The sequence below is a fragment of the Phoenix dactylifera genome, chromosome 13 (genome assembly GCF_009389715.1).
Source record: "Phoenix dactylifera cultivar Barhee BC4 chromosome 13, palm_55x_up_171113_PBpolish2nd_filt_p, whole genome shotgun sequence".
Classification (NCBI taxonomy): Eukaryota; Viridiplantae; Streptophyta; class Magnoliopsida; order Arecales; family Arecaceae; genus Phoenix; species Phoenix dactylifera.
In genome coordinates this window covers 8,642,923-8,665,889 of record NC_052404.1, presented here as the reverse complement: position 1 = coordinate 8,665,889, position 22,967 = coordinate 8,642,923, and the positions used below count along the sequence as shown (strand labels likewise).

Sequence of the window (22,967 nt, the reverse complement as noted above, 5' to 3'; positions counted from 1 at the left end):
TTTATTAGATCATTTAACAATTTATATAGGCCTAAGCCTGTCCGGCACAAGAATCACACGGTTGCAGCAGTGTGTAATGTCGATTGCGCACGCCGGCCAGACGACTTTACCCATGCCCACGGCATGCATAGACAGTCACTAATTTTATGAGTATGTGTTTGCATCAATACATGCCTGCATCTTTTTCCTTGCCTTCTCTGCAGGATAATAGAGATCAAGACTCTTGATATTTTTTCCTTGGTTGAACGGTTCTTCAAGAACAATTTGGTGAAAGTGCTATCCGATGATGCACAAATTTTGTAATTTGATCACTAATTTATTCAAAACTAATTTAGGAAATGCATGGACTGCAACTTAACGATGTCATGTTTGATAACATATGATCATACCCTCTTCTGTGCCAGTGTTTTCATGTAGGGATTATTTAACATTCCCCATGTAAGTACTCTTTTTAGGAACTTCTGACAAGTCTGCGCACACATTTTCCACAATTCAAAGTTTTGCCTCTTGCCAGATTATCCACGCATGCCATACTTCTCAAATTAGCTGAAAAAATGAATGAAGCGCACGCAACGGTTGTTAGCAGCAACCAGAATCACTTCGCATCCTCCTATCATCAAATGTCGCTTTTTCTCCCCTCGTGTTTAGTGTTTCCCACCTCACCGTATACAAGTTATGTATGTTTCCAACCGTAAAAAATGAATAACAGATGAATTTAGATATGCCATGTACCAGATAGTAGAAGTCAGCTTTATGAACCCTCATTTGCTGAGGACTCCTATTTAAATCTACCTCTATAAAAGAACAAACACTACGGAATTCATAAAATATCAAATATTGATACATTTTATAGTTTGGCATGCTTCATGTGAATAGCTGTCCACCAAACATCAAACCATCCACCTTCTACAACCAGGCTTCAGACCAGCATCAGTTGTATTATGAATTTTGATAGACGATGAAAGCAAGCATATTTAAAGCGATGCCATTTGATGAAATCCACATAAAGTGCAAATCTTGTATGAACATGAAGTCCCACGAAAATTGTGGTGCTGCCATAGTTAAACCTCAATTATCAAATAAAATATAATTTCTCAATTATACAAAAGAAGAAGTGTGGAGGAGAGTGAAAAGGGAAAATACGTGTAATTTTCTCACAATTGTGTACTCAGTTACCGCCTACTTCCTTACCAACCCAAATGAGATATCTGTGACATCATTTTGTCCTTCATCTATAAACAACATTGGAACATCCTGTAATCAGCCTTCTAAGCATTTTCAGAACTTCATGTCTTGTCAGTGTACCTGGAGGCCTCAGTGTCTCAAGATTTGAGTTCCCTTTCTACTGCGGATTGTTCCCTTCCAAGTTTCAACGACAGCTACATGTATCCCTCTTTTGTCCTGCCTGGTGGACACATCCACATGAGATCTGTGAAATTTGGAAGTACATTACACGCACGTCACGTGGGCTATCAGTTAACAAATGGGAAGTTTTTCCAGAGAGATGACATGAAATTCATGCAAGATCCAGAACATATGCATTGTCACAGTGGTGGTATTTGACATAAGCTAAAGGTGTGGGTCTGTCTCCTGTTCAATATGAATTGTGCAATTATAATCTAACTTCAACAACTTAGGAAACTTTAACTTCGAGCACAACTTATCGTTTGAATGCCATTAATGAATTTTCCTTCTATAGTTCTGAAAAGCCGCTATTGAACCTTCATTCAACAATATACTCATTTTACAAAAGGTCGAGGAACAAACAATCTCTTAAAAATTGGCTCATTAAGTTGAAGGCATGTTGAGAAAAGTCGCTGCAGTACTTGATCAAGGTTCTTAAGGAGCAGCTAGTTTAGCCAAGAATTTAACCTTCTATTCTCTGATTAAAATTTGAACTTTTCCAAAGAGCACGAGTCAGATATCTACACCTGAATGGGTGTTTAGGTTATATCTTCTATCTAGGGTGGTTCATCTTTCGATAATATGGCATGAGACCATACCTTAGTTACCAAAATCAGGAGTAGGTGTGGGAACAAGAGCAGGTGCAGGAAAGTGGATGTTTTTTAGATATAAGAAGGCATCTAAGAAGTGGATGTGGGTTCGAGATTCTAGGAAGATTTTGATATCGATGCCTTACACTAAGTAGAAAATTCCAGCTAATAAGGGCAATAAAGTCAACTTCTCAAAAATGGTGTTTGTTCCCTACAGTAGATATCTTCAGAAATAAGAAAATAAATAACATTATACGTTGCCACTGTAAATCAAGTACAATTTGTTAATTCTATTTCACAGAAAGATTTGAGTGAAGCTAAAAAGAATCAATTTATGGAAAGTAGCTAAAATTAACAAGACATTGAACAAAACTAGCAAAGTGCAGCATGACAATCTTAAAAGAAATGATAGAAAACTAAAAGCCACAAAAACCAATGGAAATCTCTAAGCTTTCTATTTCACTGATTGAAAAAGGATGCATATTTAGAGAGACAGAAACCATATTATTGATCTTGATCTACATAAGGAACAAAAAAAGTTCAGCAGGTTTGATATTTCCAAACCATCTATCAAATCAAAAATATTCTTTACCTCTTTTCACTTCATGTGAATAATGTCAAAAGGTTTGGTCACCTCCACCAATTTAACAACCCAAACTTTTTGTATTTTTACAAGGGGCCACACGCACAAATAGTGTCAAGTTAGGACCCTAAAGAAAGATCAGAATGATGGTGCTTTCATGATTAATCAGGATAGGCAATATCCAAGTGCTTGAAACAAAAAATATGTTTTGAAGATCTCTTACTTATGCATCAAATGGATAATGATTTGTGCATCTTAGAACATCTATTAACCGTATTAAATAAGTTTGATGCTTCTAAACAAAATAAATAAATAAATAAATCATTAAAACTCTAAATGGTCTTTTTCAGGTCCACTTAATGTACATGTTTAAGACCTCCAAAACATATAGGTTTTGGTTTATAAACTTTTCAAGGTTTTTAGATTAATAGCAATAATGGACATCCATAATATATATGGTCCATCATTGACTTAGACTAATTTAATTAGGGATCAAACCCTATCAGTAGGTTTTAGGACTCTCTCTCTCTCTCTCTCTCTCAGAATTGAGTGAGGTAGTCTTCTGAATTTTTAAAAAATAATTTAAATTAATATTATAAATATATGAACAAAATGCAATTTTGAAGGAAATAGAATGGAAAGGCCCCATTTGACAATTAATGGCTATATGTTATCACAAAATAAATATAATATTGGATCTATTACACAGAAATTTTAGATATAATGCAGACAATCATGGCGAAATTCAAGCTAGTTATATGAAGTGAAAATTATTATCAATTGACAATTATCTTTCAAACAACTATGTATGTGCATACATATACAGATGTGCATGCGCACAAGCACACAGATGGTTGTACACACAGAGAAAGGAGGGCATTTATATTCAAATTTACCTAATTCCCACTTCATTTTGTCTAACAGATAGTTGCCCAAACTCGCCCTAATTCCCACTCCATTTTGTCTTATGAACCTTGGCATTCATTTTTAAGTTGTATGTATAATCTGTGGACAAATCAACTGATCCAAGCAAGTCAATTACTCAACAATTGGTCTTACAGGTCTCATCAACTCATGAAATGCTTCATTTTTAACCAAAGTTACTTCAATTAGAAATTTGGCACCAATTTGCTGAGGGTTATTATTTGGTTGGGAGCCAACAATCATATGTTCTCATTTTTTGGGTGGATGACATCTTTATGCAAAGAATTTACCTCATACATATGGGATAAGTTTCATTAATTAAGGCTTTTAAATAATTCTCACAATTAGAACCTCTTCCTTCTACATCATCATCTTCCAGAATGTCAAACCCCATTCTTATCATACTCAGCCTCCCCCACCTGGCACCAGCCTTTTATGCTCCCTTAATTATTCCTTCCATCATTGTTGATGGTGATAGGAGCATTGGTGAAGGGGTGCAATTTTCTGAGACAAGCAAGTAGTTGTTGTTGCGTGGTGGTGCGGCCCACGTGTGTGTGGGTGGGGGGGAGTAGTAGATGCATGGGGCCGAGATAGCAATGACGTGAAACAGGTTTAGGGAAGTGGCTGACTAAGCAATAGTGTTGGAGAGGCGTCGTTTATTTATCAGAATCAATAACACCATTGTGGTTAATGTAGATTGCCAAAAAGATAGGACTTTCTCCAAAATCCTCCGGAAGTATAGTATATTCTATCATGTAACAAGGGAAGTATGATTGCATTTCATCTATAACATAAATAGGAGCGGTAATCCACAAACCAACCCACAACTAACCCAAGAAAAGCAGTTTGATTTTGGCATAAACAGGATCATGATGTCAAACAAGTCGACCAACAAACTTGTTTATTAAATGGGTTGGGTTTAGGTTTCAAGTCTTGGCCTATCTAACCAGTTAGGTCAGGTCTACACAGTCATGACCCGACTCCTTCAAGACCTGTTCAACCTGTTAATCAAGTCAAGAGGTCATCGCAAACCTAATCAGACTTACTGTTTGTTAAATGGGTTGCGCATGTTGGGTCATGGTCAGGTTCAGCTTTTATTTCTGACCTATTTAGTAAACAAGTAGGATTCAGATTTTTTGACAGGTTTTTCCTAGTGCCAATGTCTTGAACCATACCCAACCCAACTTCATCTATTACCATACGCATAAATGGCTAGATGCAATCGGTCCATCAGTCAACCAACAGAACAGAAATAAGAATTCCAAGCATTAAGAAGCAGCATTAGAGGATACCATAAGGTAAAGGCTATCTAAACCAGTAAGAGTGGGCATTTGTTCATCAAAAGGCAAGGCTACGTTATTCTTACCAAGAAGCTTCCAGAAAGAAGCTCCATAGAGGAAGCCATTTTGTTTCCTGATTTAAGCCTGACCACACATAAACAAGATTCTTGACAAGATAGCCATGCTTGTCAACTGATATCACAATCAGGCTTCAACCCTTGGTTGGGCAGCTTTCTTAATATTTCAGCTTCTCTAGCTATTTGAATGTCAGAAGGCCAAAATGTCTGCTGGATCACTTTGCAAAAAAAGCGAGGAAGCAATGCCAAAATTGTTATAAGTAAAATAGTGAGCCAGTAAGTCCTTGAAATGGCTAGATGGTATATCGTCCTGCCAAAGATTAGATATAACAAATGATACATGAGCAGAACAGAAATATGTATTCATTAATCTATAGATACATATCCACTAAAAAAAACAAACAAAACTCACCAGTAGTTGGGGAAAATTGGTATGGAATCTAATATCACCATGCACATATATGTGATGATTATAGATCCCCAAACAGCAACATGAGTAATGAATACCCAACGTTGGATGTCCATTGCCAGGTGAACATTCACGAGTACAACGACAGAGATAGTCCACAAATTGCCTATACTCCATATGTCAACTGAACTGTTCCTGTAGGTGAAGAGAGGTACATAGAAAAGAACGAGACTTTGCCACAAGGTATCAAGCATTGTGATCCAGAAAATGTGCAAATTATAGCTCTCTTGTCTATGCCCTGCTCCATAAAGTTTTGGATAATGGAGGAGCGTCTTATGACTCAAGTCCTTGTCCAGAATACCAACCACTATTGTAGGGACAGATGTATAGATGACAGAGTAAAAGACACTACTCCAATCTGTCAAAGCAGAAGTTGTGGAAAACGCTGTGCATAAAATATACCTGGGGATGAAAAGCACATCACAAAGAGATGAATAACAAGAATCATTCCAAGAATGCCATTAAAAACCTCAGTATTTTTATAGTTCTAGATATTAAGTGTTTTATATGGAAGAGTATATTGTACTCAACATGATAGGTAAACGGAACGCATTGGAAAAGATACAATTTCATCATGAAGCATAAGTGAATGGAAAAACCCCACCAGTGGCCAAAATAGTAATTACTCTAAAGCACAGGAAGAATATGTGGTAAAGCCAAAGATAGTATTGAATTTGCGAGGATGATTAGTCAACTGCTGACATTTAAATGAATCATGCAAACTGAACTCTACAATTAAAACCACTATAACAACAGAGAATAATAAATAACAAAAGATTTTGCAGATTCTAAATAACAGAAACACTGACAAACAATTTTCCAGTTACAAGATAGTACTGACTCCAAAAATAAATACTTGGACATAAGCAATGCTACTGCTGAAGAAGTCTAACACATGCTAGAAACTACACAGATTTATGTCCCCAAAATAAGTTCATAAATCATGAAGCCTCGAGGAGGCCATCATTACAATTGAAATACCGAATGCTCCATTCGCAAATACATATGAAAGTGCATCTTTCCTGTGACTTGAGCACTTTTCAGTTGTATCAGGACCAAAGGATGATAATTGGAGTCGTGAGACATCATGAAATATTTCTAAAAACTTGAAACTTGTAACTTTAAGAGGTTTTGACAATTTGCAGTAAGATGTGCAAATTTCATACTACTCAAGAAATATTAACATAGTTTCCAGTCATTTATTTCAGTAAGATAATAAACAATCTTTACATTTTCAGCCACCAATGATAACAAATATCTCTGTATGAGATCATATAACATTCAGAGATTTCTGCAGTGCTTTGTGCTCCATGATTTAACACTGTTCCAAATTGAAGTATCTGAAATTAATGTTTCTCCAGCACCTAAGGTCATTTGGGTTGTGGCTAGGACGAGATAATGTGAGAGATAGGGAAACAATATCTGAAAACTCTCTCTCTCTCTCTCTCTCTCTCTGTGTGTGTGTGTGTGTGTGTGTGTGTGTGTGTGTGTGTGAGGGGGAGAGAGAGATTCTTGCACCCTCGTACAATAACCAATTCTCTTTTCCTTCATGATGGATTTTCCTCACTTCTTTATTCAGCATCATTTCTTGGACAAACAAGCAACAAATAAGACCACCTCAATTACTATTCCTTTCCCACAGTTTCTCAGTAACCAAACTTTAAAGGAAGACAAACTTTATATAAGCAAGTACAGAGCTTCATTCAATGGGCAACAGAAGAAAGAAGTATCTGGTTACGGCTGGATAAGCCACTAAGTGAATATATGCAGTTGGTTACCAGAGATGTATGGCAAAGTATACCAGGAACTTAAGGCAGTTTGGTCATCAAAATTTACTATAACTGGTTATGTACAACATGAGTTTATTAAATCATGGGTTTGGTTGCTTTCCATGAGCTTTTTTTTTGGGAAAATGACAGGTTATAAAAACTGCAAAATTAGTTTTATTAAAAACAGATCCTACCCTGTTTTCATAAGACATGTTGCAGAAGAATCATGTTTTATGATTAAATGTTTTACTGAAATACATGGAAAGACCAAGCAGATTCAAAACACTAGCCAACCCACTGCACTGCTGGTCAAAATACAGCATGGTCATCTGATTTGTTTTTAGCACTCATATTTAACATGGCCTAAAAACAAATATATGATAAGAAACCGAAAAAAAAAGTGAAGATGCTAGAAATGTTTAAGGTCATCATGCATACCAGAACAGCATTAGTACGAATACAGCATTCTTGTAAAAGTTGTACAAAACCAAATAGCCAATACGCTGATAATTCCAGTGTCCGTGTACAAGGAGCAATCTTTTCAAAAAACGGAATTGCCCCATGGCAAAGTCTGATGCCATCACTGCCTGGCGACCTTCCTGACCACATATCCCAATACCAACATCCGCCATTTGAATCATTGAAACATCATTTGCCCCTGTTAAAAATGCTTTCAGAAAAGGAAAGACAGAACATCTACAGTGTCTTAAAAAAAATGAAAAAGATATGTTTTAAGTAAAAATAGCCATAAACAAAAGAACAAGTGATAATCAAGAGGACACATTAGGATCAGTAAATTCAAATATGCAATAGTCATCTACTTAACTTGGTTTGAAAGCCATTAACAAACTAAGCCAAAAACCAAAGAATAAATTAAGGTCAAAATGGCAATGGCTCAAGTCTGATAAGCCTCCCGAATCAGAAAAGTGGCAGGCTTATCTGAAACCAGTTAACCTGCCAAAAGGTCAAGACTGCATGACACATACCCACAAGCAAGTCTACTTGTGTGAGACCTAACCCCACCCCAACTGATATATCCTGCTCCTGGACTTAAATTTCATAGGGGGAAAAAGGAGAGAACAAAGTATAAACACAGCAAAAATCTAAAATGTAAGGGTAAAGAAATGGGCATGTGCAAGTTATGGCATTACAGTGGAACTCCAGTTTATGTTTTAGACCAATGAGACAAGAGGGATGCAATTATTTCAAGTTGGACTCAGTAATTGGACCTTTGTCAGAGCAAAGTGGATACTCTGCTCTTACTGAGTATCCTTATGACAAAATACAGAAAATACTCTGGTATTCCAGCATTATTTCATAGGGGCAAAAAAGTATCAGCATCAACAATCAATTTCGTACGACAGCAATCAACATATGTAAAGCAAGGGAATGCATCAAACTGAATCGGAAAAATAAAAAGCCCTCAGCATTTGGCAACCTAAGTAAAAAAGAATAATGTTTTTAAAACATCACCATCACCAATAGCCAGAGTCATGTCATTTGTCCTGCTTTTGATCAAATCAACTATTCCAGCTTTTTGAAGAGGAGCAACACGACAGCAAAGCACAACTCTACAAGAAGTAGCCAAATCGAACAACTGCATGAAAAAGAAAATTATAGAGTATTGGCATCATTTTAAGCAAACAGTTATTTGAGCAAAACCCTACTGACGTGCATCCATAGTGCAACAATGAAGCCAGTTCAAGATGCAAGCCTGGAAAGTAAATTTCATGTTTCTTAGGTGTCCAGACAAGTATGACAAATAAACTCCACGTTATTGTAGAAAGAGTCACACCTCTGTCTCAAGGTCTTTCTCTAATATGTACACCAGACTGTTCCCATCAATTATTAGTGCTAATGGAGTATCATCCAGATCTGACCTTTTCTCTCCACAGAATTCTGACATGTCACGGGAATCTCCAGCATATCTAAGAGTTCGTGATCCATTTTCAGGTATTAATACATTAGAATTCCTCGTGTCACAAGAAGTATCAAGAAATTCATAATCAAAATTCTCCTTCAAGAATTCATTTCCATTATTTGCTGATTTTATGCCATATCTCTCTTTTGCCTCAGTCAAAAGGCGCTTGCAATCAAGCTCCGAAGTACCATTTATGATCACCTGGTGCATATTTTGTGTCAGAAGTCTGCATGACAGACCTATCGAAATTGCAGTCTCTTGCTTATCTCCTGTGAGAACCCAAACCTTGATTCCTGCTTGCCGGAGGGATTCTATGGCTTCAGGCACACCATCTTGCAATTTGTCTTCTATCCCAGTAGCCCCAAGTAGCTTTAAATTGCACTCGATTAGAGCTGCTGCCTGCCGGAGTTTTGCTGATCTCTCCATTAATGAAGTGCTAGCTTCTTCATACATTTCCTGCCATTCCTCAAATTCTGCATCAGTTAGATTCCGGGCAGCGATTACGAGAGTGCGAAGACCCTGTGATGAATAACTGGTCAAATGATTCTCTGTTGCACTTTTTATTTTGTCAGCCAACGAATCTCGATGCTGATTGTTTTTCAAAATACTGAGCACTGAACTATCAGCACCTTTAACAAGAACTTTCACAGCATTGTTAGGAAATCTTATCACCACAGACATTCTTTTCCGCATGCTATCAAATTCGTGCAGACCGAGTACATCTAACCTGGTTTAGATATATGGAACTTTAGTTATAAAACCATCAATATAATGCTTGAGGAAAATTCTCTCCAACAGTAAAGGAAGAGAAATGCAAGCTAATGTTTGACAAGGTTCCTACTTTCTCAATTTTATAATTGAAGTCAATCAAAAGCCACAACTTGCATGATGAATGAGAAAAGGTCAAAAAAATATGAGCGGTCTACCTTATCCTCTCGCCATTGACATCAATGACAATGTGGCCAGTAGTCCGTTCGACAAGCGTATATCCATAAGCAGAAGCTGCATTGACTAAAGCTTGCTCATCGGGAGACTCACCCTGATAATCAATTGCTTCTACCTCATGTACTTCGTTGGCAGAACTAGCAGATGAGTCCCTAGTAGTGATTGGAACGACAGTATTACAAGCTGCCAAAGTAAGAAAAAAATCATGAGCAGCAATCCTTTCCTCTCCAACCAAGTCTTTGTGCAATAATGCCATAAGTTCAGGATCAACATTGATTTCTGACTTGAGTTTCCACCTGTGTCCTTGGGCTCCTGCATGATACAACAAACAATAGAATTGGCTCATAGTACAGAAAATTTGCCAGATGTAAGTTACTCTACGAAAATATAACCAAATGGACATGAATCCACCCATCAAGGTCAGATGCAAGGTTTTAAATACTAGTTTCAGCACACATGCTTGCACCAATCACTGCGAGCCATACCGACTGTTGTTATGGTACATACCTTGGCGCTAATATTTGGTACAGGGGGCATACAAGATGCATGTATCATCCTGATAAAGCCCAAAACTGCAATATAAAGGGCATAAATAGAGAAGCAATATGATAAAAGAATAGAGCAAATCTACAGCGGTTACAGGATAAGCACCAAGAAAACAAACTAGAAGAACAGCAGTTCTCACTTAGAAATATATTGATTGCTTCTCTAAATTCTTTGAATAGGACTTTTGTAAGTTTCTCACTTAAAAAGCAGAAAACATCATTGGACAATCATTTTTTTTTCCAGTTTCATCATTTCAAATACAAATGATATGTAGAGTAGGACCTAAATGTTTTATCAGAGCAAGCATTAACAGCAACCAAACTTTCCTATACCACACATGCCTCATTTAAAGTACAATAATTTGACAAGGAACAAAGTTCAAAATGAACATAACTATGCAAGGAAGAAGATAGTGAGAATTATACATGAATATACCTGCATGGGTGGAGCTTCCATAATCCTTCCCATATAAACTGGCCCTGCGGAACTCCATCTTATTCTCAGTTAACGTACCTGTCTTATCTGAAAATATGTATCGTATTTGACCCAAATCCTCATTTATATTGAACGATCTGCACTGGAACCTTGAGTCTGAACTACTATCATACATCTGCATGTCCTCAATCATGAAGTATGACTGCCCCAACCGGACCAGTTCCATTGTGATGTATAAGGATATAGGTATCATTATTTGGAAGACTATGATAGAACTCAAAAATGAGAAAAATATCTCCATCGCAATCCCATAATATTTGTAATATTTTCCATTTGCTTGACCATTTGTGAAGTATTTCCGCCTGTAATAAGGTAAAGTATCAAGCTGATGCATGTGACGTTTGAGCCACAAGCCCATCCCAGTTGCCACAACAGCGCACATGACAGAGAGAAATACAGAGAGCCAAAACGTTTCCCTGTTCATGTAACTCTCCAGTCTACTCCTTTTGGAAGGTGACACTGTGCTGTTCAACATGGCCTTGGTTTCCTGACCAGCATACACCACAACCCCAACAATCCAGTCTGTGTTCTTAAGCTGGCAGCCACGCAAAATGATGTTTGACTGACCAAGTGTAATCTTCTGTCCGTTGAATTCCATATTTGCAGTAAATTCATAAATATTCCTATTGGGCCGCTCACATCTGATCTGCCCTGAATATGAGCCCCCTTCCTGAACCATTGAAGCAATTTCCTGCCGAGCATATCTTGTCTTTAAGTTCGACTCACCATCTAAATTCATTGTCTGAATATATGCTATTCCATTTGGATCACTACTCCCTAACAAAACCATGTCACAAGGAATGGCTTCATCACCATGAATTTTTACAACCTCTCCAACTCGTATTTTTTTCCATTTCTTTCTTCGAAAATGACCAGATTGTAGAACCAGTGCCTCTCGGTTGTTCTCTTTCCGATCGGACCTGTGCCTTCGCCAGTCTTCATAGCCATCCTTGATAGCAGTCACAAACAGCACAAACAGAAGCGGAAAGAGAGAGACTGTTCTCCCAAAGACAGCCAGAGGAGGAAGCTGATTCAGAGCAGCAATTGCTAGAAAATACAAATAAGCTAGTCGGTGGAATTGGATGAATAGGTTTTTGGGCAGGAAGGTGATTAAAGTATATTTGCTGGTGCGAATCTCATTTCCTGTGAACTCATATTTTTCATTTGTCCTCCTTGGATCATTAATGTGTATCACTCTTGGACTGTCCTCAGATGAAAATAGGTCTTCAAACTGCACACTCTTGTGGCGGACCCGCTGAGATTTGTTCAATTTCTCTTGGCCGGCAGAAGTCACAGAAATTTCAAGGGATGATGGGTAGCCCTGACGTTCCATTGTACACCAAGAAGCCAGTTGTCTTTCTTCTTGTTGAGGGCATTCCAGCAGAAACTGCTGGAAAATGTAGACTCTGCCGATTGAGTCCGGTTTGTGTTAGTGGTAAAACCAAAATGCCAGATACGCCGCTGAGAAAATCCTTAGCCACACAGAAAGAAGGCTTCTCCTTTATCCACTAAGTTCAGATAATGACTTTGTTTGTCCTTGAAAGTGGAAGAAGAGAAGGAAGCGGGGACAAGCAGAGACTGCGTCAAGAGACAGAATGAGAAAGAAGGCAGCACTGGTGTTGAATCTGCAGCTCGAGAAGATGAAATGAGCAAGGTTGGCTGAAAATCATAAATAACCCTGAAAACCATGAACATGAAGGAAGAAAGCGAGCACCCTGATGACTCTAGACATTGAACCAAATCAGCAATCCAGAGGAAGTTTCCCTGACCAAAACAAATCAGCCAGATGACCATCCCATCCAAGCTGCAATTAGAATTTGGTAACAGCATCCTACCAAAAGAAAGTCCTTTTTCTTCATTGTCAACAGCTTCTTATCTGATGTTTCCCTCACCGAGAACAATTATTCTCAAATCACGGTGACTAAGCTACATCCTGGCGCAAAGAAACAAATACATAAACGGTGATAATCAGAGATTCAATACAATAGGAAGCTTCCAAAAATATCCAAAGTAACATTTTTTTTGTTGCCATTTTGTTTAAGGACTCGTGAAAGCTAACTGAAAATTCAGAGTGGCATTATTAGAAAGATTCAGCCCATTTATTTTCAAATTCTTCAAACTAAAGTTTTTTCTAATATTTCTTTATATTTTTTTTCTTCGTGAAAACCAACATGTCCCAAAGAAAACATTGCAAAGTGCCAATTCACCGAATCCCCATTCTTTTATGCAAATTACCTTATAAAAACGGAGGCATATAGAGAATAGTTTACTTTTCTTTTTTGTTTGAAAAGAACAAAAAGAAATAATGTAATAATGTCCAATTCTCCACCTTCAACAACAATTCGTCTAAGACAACCCTCATTCTATCAAAAATCCAAAAATAGATCTCTTGCATAAATTTTAATTTCAAGAAAAAATTTGAAATACCTAATTATAAACGTTCCACAACCTACCATCGTCGGATCCCGATACGTGCATCAGAATGTAATATTGAACGAGAAATACCCTCACCAGAAAACCCTTGTAAGCTCGAAATTTCCCTCATTTTCAAAAACACCACAGGGAAAAAGATCAAGCTCCAGAGCGAATTAAAGAACGTAAAATAAAGAAACCTAATGTACTCAAGTTTCCCTTCTTTTTTCCTTCATAAGCCAATTCTTCAACCAAAATGCCAGCAAAAATCAATATATGTATATATATATATAAAGAAACGAGCCGGATAAACCTACCTCTAGCGAGATCAAATTCAAGAAAATCTCTGGAACCATCAAATCCAGCGAAACCGACACCAGATCGAGCACCAAGATCCTGCTAATACCGCGCTATTCCCACACCCTTGGAGAAGATCCGGCCTTTTCCGCAGCTCCCGTACCAGATCTAATGGGTCCAGAAGGAACCTTTACGCGACTCCGAAATCTAGATCAGCTTTCAATCAATTGCCGTTGGAGAAGAACAGCTAGGGTTCGGGGAACGAGGCCTTCCCATCCCCCCTTTTTTTCCCAAACGGAAAGGAGAGATCGAAGAGAGAAGGGGGATGGAGAAGGGTGGAGGAGCGCGAATCTCTCCCTCCGGCTCGGGGCAGTAAAGCAATGGGTAGTTCTATATACACCCCCCCTATTGCTCAGGACACCCCCCAAAAACCAAAAGAAAAAACCCAAACTAACCTTTAGTGTAATTACCATATTGCCCTTGAAATTTTCTCATACACCCCCCTTCCTCCTCCTCCGTTTCGTTTTGAAAAGAAAAAAAAAAACCCCCCTCAAACCCCCCTTAAACCCCTCGATCCATTTACATCGTTTAGGCGATCTTTGAAGGAGATTTAAGCCCCATTCGAAGCATGGACAAGCAACTAGTGATTTGGGACGAAGAATCGGCCGCAAAGGTACGTGTTCCACCTTGTTTCGAATTTTTTTTTTTTCACGGTTCGTGCTCCGTTCGGCACTGGATCGCCGAACAAAAGGCTTCTGTTCGGCTGAACAGTGCCGAACAGAAGCCTTCTGTTCGGCAACTCTCAACCGAACAGATCTGTTCGGCTGCACAGTACCGAACAGAAGGCTTCTGTCCGGCACTGTTCAGCCGAACAGAAGCCTTTTGTTCGGCGATCCAGTGCCGAACGGAGCACGAACCGTGAAAAAAAAAAATTTCGGGAGAAGCCGGCGAGGTGGTTCCGGGAGAAGCCGGCGAGGAGGTCGGAGATCGGGAGAATGCCGGCGACGAGAGGGAGAAGGGGGAACGGGGGGGTTTTGGGCGTTGGCGAGGTATTTTGGAGGGGAAGAGCGGGGTGGGGGGGTTTGGGGGGTGTAGAGAGCAATTTAGGTGAGGGGGTGGGGAGGGTGGGGGGTAATTTAGGAATTTTTAATTTTTTAGGGGTGTCCTTAGCAAATGGGGGGGGGTGTAGAGAGTATTTAATTTTTTTTTAATTTTTGGGGGGTGTCCTGAGCAATAGGGGGGGTGTATATAGAACCACCCTAAAGCAATGCTCTGTACTTCTTTTATACTGACGAATATGCCCTTGGGTCTGAACGTTATTATCGACAAACGTCCACCGACGCAGCACTGGGAGGAATGGGAAACTCCGCAGTGAGATGGGATTTATTGGACTTTTATGCTGTCAGTGTTACCGAAAATGCCCTTTATTGAGATAGATGGATTAGCTTTCTTAACTAGTGTAATGCCATAGCTAGTTTGACTACCAAAAGTTTGGTTCTGCGCACCCGTTGGCCAAACCTATTTTTAATTGGTACAAAAATAATTTTAGAACGAAATCCTTATTAAATGTCATAATTTTGTCAACTTAGAAAGGTGGGGATGAAAGGTAAGATAAGAAAGTTTGATATTCTTTATTTCATTCCATCTTAAATATGGTAATTTACTTAGTTTCATTGAGTATCTGCTCTGATTTGATCCTACTTGGGCGGATTTTATTTGAACCACGGTGGATCTAAGACGGGTACGAAAAATAGTAAAATTCGTTCCGAATCCAATGTGGACATATATATATATATATATATATAATTTTCATAAATCTTCTTTCTAAGGTAAAAATAATAATTTGTATGCAATAAAATTAATTTTTGTAGCTCTGCTCGATCTAATCCGTCCGATCTGATTCCTCCAACCCATTTTGTCTAACTCTTAGAACATGGTGCTTTTTCTTTTTTATTTTTTTATTTTATAATTAATATTAAAGTTATGTATGATTGATAGTCACATGCTTTCACATTTTATATGATAAAGAGAATGCTTATGGTTCCACGGAGTACTCTATTATTAGTCAAGGGTCATTATTAGTCAAGGATAGAATGAGGACCATCGTAACTACTTTGAGTGGATTATGTTTTATATGCATATGTAGCATAATCACTTGAATAAAAATTACTTTTTGATGAGTCATATATTATAACAATTGCTACACAATTAAAATAATAAATACTACTTGGCATTTCATTTCACAAAATATATTCTTTAAAATTGAATTTCTTACTAATTTTATTTTTTAAGAATAATCAAATTATCAAATAGTATTTTCATTTTCTTCCTATTACCCTCTAGTCTCTAGTATAATGACTAGTAAATTATATTATAACATTTTTTTAAAAACACAACAAAAAAATCAATCAACAACTAGACTATGTAGTCAGGCTTCAGAGTTGGCTTGAAAGAGTTTGAACTGGGTTTGATCTTAAATATAGAGCCTATTTATTTTTCGGATCGAACCCGAGCCCGAATTAATTTATTTTTGTATAATGTTATTTAGAGAGAATTATAAGGAAGTAAATGATAAATTAAAATGATTTTAGCTGAAAATAATGTATCATGTATCATTAACTTGTGTTATAGAAGAGACCTCAATTTTTAACTAGCTCATTTACTTGTGTAACAATATTATAAAATATTAAACTTCAATCAAGTTTGGTGAGATTTATTTTTGGTCCGATGAATAATTCGAGCTAGCCCAATCAGATTCAAGCCATGCTCCGGCCTAGGCTCAAGTTAAGCTCGGGTCTGGATTATTTAAAAATTTTCAGACCTAAATCCGACCCAAAGCCCCAAAAAAAAATCGGGCCGAGTTCGAAAAGGGGCATAGACTTGCCCAGTCAAGCCTACTTCCAGCCTTATATGCACATATGCGTATAGACATATTGTATAAAATCTCATTCATTGAATGAGGTTCGAGTATCAAAGTTTTTAGCTTATGAGATGAAGAAAAAGATATTTGGTGGAGAAAGTTGTGGAGATATAAAAATTTGAACTTCACTTTAGAGCACCATGCAATTGAGATTATATATAGAAGAGTAGATAGGAGTCTGATTCCTCTCTAATATGTATTTAAAAATGATATATCATTTTTATTTACTAATTAATAAAAAATTACTACCAAAAGAAAGAAAATTCTACGTACCCACTATGGTGGGATCGTAATGTTGCCGAATAATTATTGTATTCTATAATTCTACTTTAAACTAAGTTTTGCTATATGCCACATGCCATATAGTAGTATATTTCTAAACATCTAATATTGTTCAATATTTATATATAATACATTTATATGTATGTATGTATATGGATGCGTTGTAGAAATCTCATTCATCGAATGAGTTGAGTGTTAAAGTTTTTAGCTTATGAGATGGGAAATGAAAAGATGTTTAATGGAAAGAAATAGTAGAGATATAAAAATTTGAACTGCACTTTAGAGCATCATGGAATTAACATTACAATCCTCTGTAATTTGTATTTGAATTTGATGCATCTCTCATCCTCTCCGCAAGTCCTTTTTGGTAGATTTGTAAATTGGGGGCCACAGACGGGTTGTTTTGGGTAATGGGCGGCGCGGAAGGAGCCCCCGCCGATACGTGTTCAAAACGTGGGGTGGGGGGCCGTTGAGATTGGTGGGCCCCACGTTCCACCGGCAAGCTTTATCTGAAAGTAGACAGCTGGAAAGCGAGGAACGAGAGTAACGGACGCGAGTGAACTGCTATCATAGTATATATATAAAAAAAAAAACAATAAACAAAGAGCGAAAAAAACGGCAGAAAGAGACGTTCCGTGCTTGCACGCACGGCATGGTAATTGAGGACATGACATCACTTTGGACGATGGAGGCTGACACCTGACCATATATCAAAGTGACGCGACTGGCTCCGTACTGACCCGAAGTGAGCAGTGGCTAAGCTTGCAAAAAGCTGCCCAAATGCAGGGGTGTGAACGCCAGGCCAATTAATAGAAGGGGGTTGTATCTTTCGCGCGAAAGAAGGAATCATCTTCCTTCGCGCGAATCCACCGTTGGATCATCATACGAAATGCTTTGAGATATGCGCAAGAAGATATCCAACGGTTGACGTCGTAAAAAGAGATCAATTATGCTTTCGTGCTAAAGATACAGTCCGAACCGTCCTTGAACTCTTTTTTTTTGGACTCTTTTGGAGATCAATAGGAGGCCCACTAGGCCTATGGTGGTGTAATGATTCGAGTACTTGTTAAGTTTGAATGGCAGTACTTTAAATGTCATGTCATATTGACTGAAATCATATATCGTACTAGTTTTGATTGCATGGCAATTAACAATTTTGTTTCTGCCACCTCGCAAGGAGAGCAATGTGAAGTGTGCAAGTTATTTTGGACATGCTTTGCATTAAATTGCTAGCTTCAGCACCAAAATTCGTTCACTTAGCTCTAGAAATCAGCCCAAGAACCATTGGATTTCTTATATCTTGTGTCACGAGTTGTTACAAATTCTAGTAATCCCATATGTTCTTTCACCCTAAAATTTGTTTTAGGTTGATGGGTTTTTTATGGGTTTTTTTTTTTTGGGCGCCCGGGGGGGGGGGGGGGGGGGGGGGGGTGATGCTTTCTCTATGCTACATTTTGGAAGGTATTCAAAGATTTTATCTTTCTGACATCTTTCAGCAATGGTTACACATCTCTTTGTGTCATTCATAAGTTGCAAGATGAATGGTTCGTGATTAGCTATCCTTCATCGAACAAAGCATCTCCTAGTTAGATTATTGAGAAATTGATGTTAGATTAGATATCGATAGAGAATGTGTTTGCGACATGACCAATAAGATGACTTTGCTATCCTAACTGATGTTCTTTCATGTTTACACTTTTTTTAACTATTGAACAACTAAATTTAAAAAATTTCTTACCACTGGTGCAAGTTACTAAGAAACGTTAATCATCTGAGATTGGAAAGCATACTTAACCATGCGCAGGTTAAAATGTCTCATTCCATGTTTGGTTGTGTAAGTGGGATAATTGTCAGAAATATGTGTTCCATTGCTAAACATTCTGCTCCTTTTTGGTTTTTCCTTCTGCGCTTCGCTGTGAATCCCCACGTTGATTTGTTTTTCAGAAGTGGATGATCGAGTCATATCCTCACGTCCAAAATTATCTATGATTCTGGCCATTCTGAGCTCTCATGGTCATCAGTTGGGAAAAGTTTCCCTAGCCTTTGATATAAGTGAGGCCAGTCGTGGTTCTCTGAGATGCCATAAAGGCATAGAAAGCTGCTCCAATGACCTGCATAGAAATCAGAAACCTATCGATAATTGGCTGCTTGTTGAGCACATTAAAAACATACTTAGATGTTTTAATTTCACTGATTTTGATGGGACCTAAACAATTATTATAACAATCCAGGACCTCATGCAAAATGACTAGTTGCACGGATCCTCACATACTCTCTCTCCGTTTAAGCTCTGACATCCTTATCATACTAAAGATTCAAATTCATTCATATTTAATTGCAAGCACCGTGATCGATCCATTGTCAGCCTCAATGAATCCATGCTGCAAAGTGCCTCCTAGTCTATATAAGTTATGGATTGGGTCCACTTTGATACTATTTGTAACAACTCAGGACCTTACCCAAAATGGCTAGTCGGAATGTATTATTTGGATTCTTTGATTCTATATATCCAATTAATAACTGATTTGGACTAATCACATGCATGCACGGGCCCTCACAATTATGAAAAATGATCTGCACATTACCATTTCACATTAGAACAAATCCAAGATATTTTTAGTGCATCAACCCTTTTGCCACCAGAGTAGGCTCTAAACAAGCTTGAATTGTTAGCACCAATTCAGATATTATAGTATACCAATTGTCACCCCGAATAAAGCATGATCAAGTGAAGTTCACGATATTGTTTGGTTTTTGCAGCTATAACCCTGAAGAACATGGACTTGCAACACAAGCATGGTAACATGTATATTATTACTTAGATACTCTCAACGCCTCTACAAATATTTGGCATGGGGCAGCAAATAAGCTATGTGACTTTCTTGACTTCGCTGCAGGGCCACAACCTATATGTAGCCCGAAAAATAAAAAGAAAGCATCCATCAAGGGATTAGATGTGGTGATGAAATATAAAATGGCGAGAGAAGAATGACTAGTTCTCTGGTGCTTTTTCCTGCGCTGTGGCTTCATTATCTTGTGCTGCAGAGTTCAATCCCTGTAGAAGGGGAGAAATGTTAGCTAAAATTTGCTGTCGTTTTGTATAGAAAAAATGGCCACTGACAAATGAAGTTCTATACTAGTAGTACTTATCAGTTGATCAAAAGCACGTATGAGCCTTGCACTATACTGCCTATTTCATGATCAAGGGTGCAAATCCCTGAGGTGGATAAGTCCGACGACTCAGCAGCAGTGTGGAATTGAGTTTCTCGTCCGGTGGATCTGATCTATAGTTAGGGGGCAATACCCTTTTCTTGAACATCAACTCAGCATCAAGACCAACTCCCAAATCTTTATATAGCTCATGGTATCTTTTCAATAAAACAAAAAGGATCTTTTTGCTCAATATCATTGGACTGTCTGTTCTTAGTTGCATTGACATTGTTAATATATTGCCAGAAATTATGGTCTAAGCAGGGTGCAAATCAAGAGTATGGCATGGTGACTTTCAAAGTTTTAAGAAGCAAACCAATATATGTTACCTTGAAACTAGTCAAGGTCAAAGTAGTTGCATGCAGGAGGATCTCTGAGCATTGAGAAGTTGATGGGAACAGGTAGGATACAGGATATGTACTGCATGGAACAAATTGATCAATAGATTTTATGAAGTTTTCTGAAACAAGGATCACATGCAACAAGCTTGAGAGTATGGCAGTTTCTCGCAGACTGGTTGCATAAGCTAGCATATAAATCAAAGTTTTTAGAGAATAGAAGCATTAGACCAACTGTGAATGGAATGCAGCTTATGAGTAAAGATTTCTATTGATGATATTGTTCATATCTGTTGTCTTACAAGCATTATAGATTTGATGACTTAAAAAAGAGACTAGGAAAGGAGGAACTCCAGCTGAAATCGAGGTGAGGGGAAGACTCAAACTCAGTTACTAGTACTCATGCTCAGGTGACTTCACCAATCAAACCAATTGACGCTCAATATGAGGTGAATTGACTTCATAGTTTGCTAATAAAGTTAAAACCTCAATGCTGGTATTGCAAAATAAGGATGAAATATTTGAACTAAAGATTCCTGCTGTTCATCATGTTTTGCAAGATTTAGAGTGCTTATAAGAATCGAGCGTAGAAAAAGAGAAGCTATTCAGCCAATGAGGATAACTTATAATTGCAAGAAATGATTAACTAGAAGTTATCAGTCCTGGAATTAGGCTGGCTCATTAATGTCTCGGGGGATTTCATGTTCCTTTATATAAAATGCAAGTAAAATGTCATGTCCACTGCTACCCTTACTCATCAGTCAAATGATTCACATGATGAAGGGAAAGGAAAAAGGGCCAAAAGCAGCACTTGCCTGTGATTGAGCTTTAATACTTCTCTTCTCTTCTTCTTTAGCTCTAAGAGACTTGACAGGAGAAAATCTCTGCAATATATTTGCAACCATATTAAAACGACAATCAAAAAATGACAAACAAATGCCAAAGAAAAATATCCAGGGAATTTTTTATCCTTACTATTGGTTTAATCAGTGGGAAATCTATGATCAGAAGAACAAACAAACAAAGATTAAAAAAGGATGCAATAGCTAACCATGCAAGAGTCTTCTAGCTCCTTGAGCCTGACCAACCTCTGGAGCTCCAACTCGACGCTCCTCTGCTCCTCCCTTCTCCTCTCCCACTCCCTCACCGCCATCTCCAACACCCGATCCCTCTCTCTCAGCATTCTCTCCGTCCTCTCCCTTTCCACCCGGAGCCTCTCCCTCCTCCTCCGTATCGCCTCCAGCTCCTCCGCCAGCGACGCCTCCAGCGACCCAATCGCGGCCACATGGATCGGACGGTTCTCCTTGTCCGCATCCCCCTTGATCAACGGCGAAATCTGGGTCGGTTTCAGCTTCGGAAGGCTCGCCGGCGCCGGACTCGCATTAGAATTCTTCGGTTGGAGGGGTTTCCGGCGAGGCGGCGACCGGATTCCCGAGGTTCCGGCTGCTGGAGACTCCATCAATGCGGGAAGCCAAGAGAGAGACAAAGCAAGAGAGAGAAGGGATGAACGTTTGAATTCGAAAGGGGGAAGTGGCAACGGCTATTTACCACTGTGTGGGCGTCAACCGATAGGGATGTGCGGGATTGGACGCGAGGAATGCGTTAAATATCTAACGCCTCGTTGGCAAAGCCAGTAAAGTTTTGAAGTTTTAGGTAAAATTTTGAAAAACTAATTTTTTTAAAAAATATTTTTTTAAAATTTGTTTATTATTCGATAACTATAATTTTAAGATGCCGTAAAATTTTAATATATATTTACAAACAAATTGATAAAATATGTTTAAAATGATAAAATAAACATAAAGAATATTGCATAGTATTTGTATGGAAGAATATAATAAAATATAATATATATTATTACATAAATATATTACATAATATAATATTACTTAATATAATATAATATAATATAGCATAATAATATAAGATAATTTTATATTATATAATAAAACATAGTAATATATTGTGATATAATGTAATATAATGATATATTTATAGTATAATATAATATTCTGATATAAAGTATTACAATTATTATCATTATATATTAATATATTATTATATAGTATAATATTTTTAAGAACTAATTTTTGGAAAAAAATTGGAGGCACACAACCACACTTGCAATAGTGAGATTTTAAGAATTTTTTTCTTTTGAGTATTATCCTTGTTCTTACTCTTTTTTATACACAATGAGACATTATAGATCGGTTTTGATAAATCGCTGAATTCCAAAAACACATTTGTGTGACATTAGATATACAGAATATCGAGTTATATTCAATATCATTATGTCCATAACAGATTTTCAAATATGTATTAAGCATTAATGCCACTAAAGTATTTTATATTCTTGATTGTAATAGTAATAAAAATACAAGAAGCAACATTTTTGTTAACTCAAATATCAAATGTGAAGATACAAAGCATCCCGGCCGATGGATGAGTCTTTTATCTCAGTTGGAAATATTTATGTTATCTAATATTCTTTGAAGTGTTTCTTGG

The 22,967-nt window shown here is 37.6% G+C and overlaps 2 protein-coding genes across 3 annotated transcripts; both read right to left on the bottom strand.

The window, feature by feature from the left end:
• Positions 1 to 961: 961 nt before the first annotated feature.
• LOC103722169 (phospholipid-transporting ATPase 1-like) lies at positions 962 to 14,080 on the bottom strand. Of its 2 annotated transcripts, none has more exons than XM_008812620.4 (9): positions 13,733 to 14,080; positions 10,944 to 12,936; positions 9,944 to 10,274; positions 8,892 to 9,744; positions 8,570 to 8,693; positions 7,535 to 7,754; positions 5,271 to 5,729; positions 4,868 to 5,168; positions 962 to 1,429 (listed from the first exon to the last, which is right to left on the bottom strand). In XM_008812620.4, exons 2-8 carry the CDS (start codon positions 12,334 to 12,336, stop codon positions 4,970 to 4,972), a joined length of 3,579 nt encoding a protein of 1,192 aa, XP_008810842.2. In that variant the 5' UTR covers positions 12,337 to 12,936; positions 13,733 to 14,080; the 3' UTR covers positions 962 to 1,429; positions 4,868 to 4,969. The 2 variants fall into 2 exon arrangements, with proteins under 2 accessions (XP_008810842.2, XP_008810844.2); XM_008812622.4 differs by having other exon boundaries at positions 962 to 1,405.
• Positions 14,081 to 19,620: 5,540 nt separating this feature from the next.
• LOC103722184 (high mobility group B protein 6-like) lies at positions 19,621 to 22,019 on the bottom strand. Its single transcript, XM_017846432.3, has 3 exons — positions 21,514 to 22,019; positions 21,278 to 21,346; positions 19,621 to 19,969 (listed from the first exon to the last, which is right to left on the bottom strand). The coding sequence occupies exons 1-3, from the start codon at positions 21,919 to 21,921 to the stop codon at positions 19,907 to 19,909; spliced, it is 540 nt and encodes a 179-aa protein (XP_017701921.1). The 5' UTR covers positions 21,922 to 22,019; the 3' UTR covers positions 19,621 to 19,906.
• Between the last annotated feature and the right edge of the window lie 948 nt (positions 22,020 to 22,967).

Bases quoted from the DNA above. Each gene is read 5' to 3' on its own strand.
- LOC103722169 (XM_008812620.4), bottom strand. From the start codon at position 12,336: ATGGAACGTCAGGGCTACCCATCATCCCTTGAAATTTCTGTGACTTCT. The intron at 7,755-8,569 runs GTGATGTTTTAA...CATTTTTAACAG, and splicing joins GACTCTGGCTATTGGTGATG to GGGCAAATGATGTTTCAATG. The intron at 5,169-5,270 runs GTGAGTTTTGTT...AATCTTTGGCAG, and splicing joins CCAATTTTCCCCAACTACTG to GACGATATACCATCTAGCCA.
- LOC103722184 (XM_017846432.3), bottom strand. From the start codon at position 21,921: ATGGAGTCTCCAGCAGCCGGAACCTCGGGAATCCGGTCGCCGCCTCGC. The intron at 21,347-21,513 runs GTTAGCTATTGC...AATATATTGCAG, and splicing joins AGCTAGAAGACTCTTGCATG to AGATTTTCTCCTGTCAAGTC. The intron at 19,970-21,277 runs GCAAGTGCTGCT...CCCCTTCTACAG, and splicing joins GTATTAAAGCTCAATCACAG to GGATTGAACTCTGCAGCACA.